Raw genomic sequence first — 6,290 nt, forward strand, 5'->3', positions numbered from 1 at the left:
TTATAACAATCACTTCTATTGTTCTATCAAAAATAGCGTGCTATTTCTTTTAATTTCAAATGAATATTCAGCCCAATATATTGTCTGTAAAAAACACCTCCATTCAAAACCGGGTTTTTCATATTGGCTCACTTCTCGAATGCCTTAAATCGAACTTCAGCATCATACATGGCTATGTTATCATAGTTCACCCGACAACCTTCGGGGGCAGCAGTGTGCCAAATTTGCGATGTCCCCCTGTCGACGCCCTTGCAAATAAAATATGTGGTACCACTGAGTAGTGTGAGTTTTAATTTCCCCGTCGGTCACGAAAAAAAATAAATAAATCGATTTTTATGAAAGTTATTCGATTATATACAAAATAAAATGTTTGCTAAATTTTTATTATATACATTTTGGTTATTGATCAACAGGCGTGTCCAGTGGATTTAACTCGTACAATACCACCGACAACTCCAAATACGGACAAAAGTTCGTGCCGAAAGCTAGCCTTTTCCGTCGAAAATATCTTAGACCCAAATAAATTCTGTAGCCGTAAAGAGAACCAAAATAGTGCGCGGATTTGGCTGAATAATGGCTTTGACGGGGATGATCGACATCAAATTGACGATGATCAAAGTGAATGTCAATCAGGTAGTTTATTTGAATCATAATGTTAATAATTTTAAAGATTAAATCTATTAGTTGAAGAGCAATATTTAGTCAGTCTACATTTTTCAAAATAAACTGAGTTTGTCGCGTTTGTTTGACATTGTTTTCAATCCACTGGCAAATAATCAAATTATTAGTGTTGATTAATTTAATGTTTATTTCTCTTGAAGTATTTCTTATATTTGTTTTCTGAGATTCATTGCCTTTTTAGCATTTGAAGTTTTCTTTAAATAATTTTGGTTTGACTTCTAATAATTTGTAGAAAAGTTTTTATAAAACCACCATGTAACAGAATATAAATTTCAATTCGTTTTCCTCGAAATGGATTCAACTTAATTTCCTATGTACTTTTTAAATGACTTCAATTCGTCGATGATTTATAGCTAGAAGCAATTGTTAAGCATGTATTATTAAGTGATATCAATTATATTCAAGAGTCTCTTTTATCGTTTTGGATATGTTTTCGAAGATTAAAATGGTGTAAGATTAAAAAAAATTAACAAAAATAGATTTGAATTAACAAAACATGTTGAATTTTGTTCGTGCATTCAGATAATACAACTGTTAAAAAGTCTGCACCGAATTATGCGTCTAGCAATTAATTGTAACCACTTTTAACCTGTTAGCATTTTAGATTCAAATAATTTATCGGAATGGTTTTAAATTCCTTGCGTGTAAGACAAAATAATCTGGCAAAAGATTGTAAATTCATTTTCAGTGCTTTAAGTGCGACCATTTTCTCAAGCATTTTAACAGATGCTGAACCCCTGTCAATTACCCTTTAACATAATCATTAGGCAACATTTGTTGGCCGACTTACTGGAAAATCTGTTTTTATTTTCATTCGGAAATGGATTTGTTACAATTTGACGGCAGAAACAGCCAAAATCTCTTAATGTTTAACGCGTGTTCATCCTTTAACAGACCACCAACAGACAATATAGAAAGATACTTTAAACGGAAATCTATATTCAGAATATCATCTCGTGCCACTTAAATAGTTTAACAATGTCACAAAGAAGCGGTTACCATTTCATTTTCATCTAGTTGAAGAAGTCTGCAAAACAACATACAGACAACAAAAAAACGAACTCACGTACTAGCAATGAGTTCTTTATTTATAAGTTTGTATATTTTAGTGGTTTTGAGAGAGAAAGAGAGAAAAAAAGATGACAGCGATAGTAGCAAAGTAATGGGTCTAAGGATTATAACTTTTCGAAACTCAAAACATAAATGGTTCATTAAATGTTTTTTAAGGATGCGTAAAACACGTTAAACCCTTTTCTGCATGGCTTGTAAAGAATTTGCAATCAATTTATTATTACATCAAGCGTAGGCAATGTTTAAAAAAGCCTAACGTTAAATAATTTGCGTTTTTTACCTATGGCGGACTTGCTTTGAATTAATAATAAGTCGAAAGGAAGTTTAGCAATAATATCAGTTCTTAATCAGAACTGGTCTGTTTAAACTTTCAATTTATTGAATAAAAAAGCGAATGCGATACAGTGTGATTGAAAACTAGAAATACTCAATTATAGCACCCTTACACAAAACCGAACATTCACACCTTACTTTGCGCGGCACGTGAGACTAGAGAAGAGTTTATTTTGTTTTTAATTCTATTTATGCACAAAATTGATACGATGTGTGGTCAGCAGAAATAATGCAGGTGCAATTTACATGTTTGGAAGATTGGGTATGGTTGCGCGATTCAATGTTGAATTTAGTTGTTGCTCTCGCGTGTATCATGTGTGATGCGACCACAACGTAATGTATATGTAGCGTAATAAATGAGCAGTAATCGACCCCAAAGCTTTAACATAATTTTCCGGATGGTGTCAAACCGCCGACAAGTGTGTGCAATCGCAATGGTTTGATCCTCTCAATTAATTTCAATTTTAAATTGATTTGCCGTCTGTCGTTTGGATTTCGTATTGAATTTGCAATGGTATATATACTTACATGTGATTTATTGTTTCTCTCATGTTTCATTTGTTTGCTCCCCATTCGTTCGTTGAGTCTACTGACATGTCCAATGTTTGAATTTGAAACTTAAATTGGTCACTAACGCTAAACACAGGACGGAAAATGCTACATCCAATATTAATTTCATGTGGGCTTTGCCTGTGAATAACAATCCAGTATGTGTACGTATTTTTTTAACCAATGACCAAAAATTCCATTGGTGACCACCCCCTTCATCCGTATCGTCAACCAAATCATATTGTTTTTCGAATGTAGTGCGTTCAAATCAATACACACCAGTAATGTTCATTGATCCTATCAAATTATTTAAATTTTCCGGTTTATGTATTTTAGAGAGTTTTTGTGCTATATGCACAGTGCTCTCACTCCACTTCGCATCTCTATGTCAATTTGATAGACTCGCGATCAGTTGTATCGATTACATTTTTTACATATTTTGTAGAGCTTAGATTTTTGGCCAACGTTCTCCAGGGGTAGATAAAATAAACCGCATACATTTTGTTTTATAATCTATTCATGCATTTTATTGGGCACATTGTGCACAAACTATGAGGTTGTTTATATTATTAGAAATTGCAATCTTCTGTTGTTATTATTTTTTTCTTGGCTTAGTTGGTGACATTAATGATGATGACCAGGATGAATGCGATGATGTAATGTGCAGCGATATTGATGATCGAGCTAGCGAGACAGATTCCAAAAAAGAAGGTTCACGTGGAACTTCGCGCGGAAGTTCAAATGAGAGTAAGTCACATGGAAATAGCTCAAAACCAAGAAGGTAATAAAAAAGAACAAACATTTAGTATCGATAATAATCATAAAAGTTGTTATTTTTTCTTAATTTCAGAGCACGAACTGCATTTACATACGAACAATTGGTCTCATTAGAAAATAAGTTTAAAACCACACGATATTTATCAGTGTGTGAACGCCTTAACCTTGCATTAAGTCTTAGTCTTACTGAAACACAAGTAAGCCGTCCTAGAATTTGTTAACAAACATTATAAATTCGATAAATTGATAATAGTCGTGAATTAATTCGTTGTTTTTCTTTTGTCTTCTTAAAATTCACGTTTATGAAAAATAGGTTAAAATTTGGTTCCAAAATCGTCGAACAAAATGGAAAAAACAGAATCCAGGAATGGATGTAAATAGTCCAACAGTGCCACCATCATCATCGAGCGGTGCATTCGGTCCTTCTGGCTATGCTGGAGGTCTTCTCTATCCACATGCGGTACCCTATCCTCCTTATGGACCGTATTTCCATCATTTAAGTGCTCACCACTTGGGACATTCTCACACATAAACATTCTCGCCTAATTTTATCAATATGAGTGCGAACCAAAAACTGAGTAGCTAGTGACTGAATTTTAAACAAAAAGTGCAAGCAACATAAATAATCTACATAATTCGAACGAACAAAAAAAATGAATGGAATCAAGAAGAAACATCGAAAAAAACTAAAAATAAAGGGATGAAAGGAATGAGGGAAACAACACAAAAAACTTTGATGGGAAAGTTTTTAATTGAAAAGTCCTGTAAAAATTGTGATCAACCACTAAAATAGACGAAATGATTATCCATTACATAAAAAGCAGTTTTCTCTAAGAAAATGACACATATCGATGTTTGATATTTATACTGAACATTTGGGCAGACATTAAGAAATACACACACACGCACACACTCGTACGTTTACTTTGTGAATCTTCATGAAGAAAAAAAGACATCACTAAAAGCAAATTGTATAAATTGTACTAATTATGAAGAAAAGTAACATACCAGTGAATCGAAAATGAAATCCACAGTTTGTTTATCATAAACAACATTTTTTAAATTATTATATTAAAATCATTTCTTTATTTCATAATTCGTATGTAATTTTTTGCTTTTCTTTTTGTTTGTTTTTCATAAGGGAAACAAATTTTGAAATAAAAATGCGATTTAATTACCAAAAAAGGAAATAAAAAACATCAATCTTTAAACTACAATTTCGGTTGATAAACATTTTCAGCTGAGTATTTCTATTTCATTTTTACAACTTTATAAGAAGAATAAAAAAGGTCAGTATATGTAATTCTGTGTCAATAAAATTTTGATTTTACATTGTGTAAAAATTTCAAAATAAACAAAACAGCGTCAATGATTACATTTAGTTGAAAGTCAGTCCCCTTCTCAACATTAATATTTTCACTCTTGAAATTCACTATTTTTCTTTGTGTATGTATTATTAGTGCATACATTAAAAATATTCCGAAATAAATAATTGTAACTCAAAGCGCTTTTTTCACATTTTCGTCCACGTCAAATAAATAAATAAATTGGGAACAATTCAGCTTGTATTTATCACATACAAACACAGACATCCATTCTTTCCTTAACGATACTATCATTGTTGTTGTTTTTTATTCGAATTTAATTCAGATGCCTTTCTTTTGCCATCCATTGTCATTTGGAAATCCGATTATAAATTCGTTTCACATAATTGAATATTTTTGTTTGTAAAGTGCGAACTAAATTTATAATTTTACACTTGACTTCATTTAATTTGTATCCGTCATTGGGGTGAATTTGCTGAATTTATTTTGATATTGAAGATTCCAAAATAAAATGTTCCCGAAATATTTCGTTCGGTAAGCAATCATATGAACGAACACACATCGAATTTGAACCCATAATCCCGAATACATTTATGTGAAAATAAGAACACATGCGACACAAACATCAACAGAATAAGACATCGGGGTTAAAAGTGGCATAGGAGTGAATGAAATGTTGTCATAGCGCATCCACAAAAATATGCATATACTAACCATATTTCTGTGTCGAGTTGCATGAATAATTTTTTCTATAAATATATAGTGTGCGTTTTATTTATCACATTTGGAGAAACATTTCTCGTATTTTTTATTTTAAATAAATATTTTTTACTATTGTTTGAGGCTGGTACATTGTTTTTTCAATTTTCTTCATTTCTTCCGTGTTGAAATTTTATAACGTCCGTGTAAGAAAATGGCATATTCCAGAAAAATGCTCATAATAGCCAAAGAATTATATAGTTTATTAAACTCAATTGTATGGAATTTCTTCAATGTATATTCATTGTCCTATAATCTGATAGATTTTGTATGAAATGTGCATTTTAGATATCTCTCAACAATAATTTATAATCGCGCGTTAACAGACATGAAGTCTAAGTACACTCATTAATGTCCAAATAAATGAAATCCATCCTTGTAACTATAGATGGAAGGTTTTTCAACATAAGAGTTGTGCAAATTATTTTCCTCTACATTCAAGGCAATTAGTCACATTTTGGTGGTGTTGTGACATAATTTGCTTCCACACGCCAATAATTTATTATGGGCTATGGTTATTCGTTTTCGCATCGGTGCGTTGAAAAAAAAGCATAGATAATGTCACGCTCATTCCCTTAACATTATTTTCAAATTAGATTTCTGAACCACTACATTCGTTATAAATATTGCTCTTCTTTTTTCCCATTCATTTCCGCACTGTGCTAATATACTGTCAAACTACTGTTTTCAAGACTAAACGCTATACGGTGCGTTGTTGTCGTCAATGAATCGAGAATTGTGTACAAATCCAATCAGAAGTAATGAGAAAATCACATGAAGTGATTTAACCATGAA

General features: G+C 31.8%; 1 protein-coding gene across 1 annotated transcript; it reads left to right on the plus strand.

Moving 5' to 3' along the window:
- Window positions 1-413: 413 nt before the first annotated feature.
- LOC116350155 (homeobox protein slou-like) lies at window positions 414-4,437 on the plus strand (the record flags this gene model as incomplete). The annotated part of the gene is made up of 4 exons (XM_031781891.1): window positions 414-633; window positions 3,250-3,415; window positions 3,485-3,608; window positions 3,725-4,437. Coding segments are annotated over 4 exons (729 nt in total), but the record flags the coding sequence as incomplete, so codon positions are not given.
- Between the last annotated feature and the right edge of the window lie 1,853 nt (window positions 4,438-6,290).

Source organism: Contarinia nasturtii, unplaced genomic scaffold (genome assembly GCF_009176525.2).
Source record: "Contarinia nasturtii isolate CC-2019 unplaced genomic scaffold, AAFC_CNas_1.1 Cnas_scaffold_3757, whole genome shotgun sequence".
NCBI classification, from domain to species: domain Eukaryota; kingdom Metazoa; phylum Arthropoda; class Insecta; order Diptera; family Cecidomyiidae; genus Contarinia; species Contarinia nasturtii.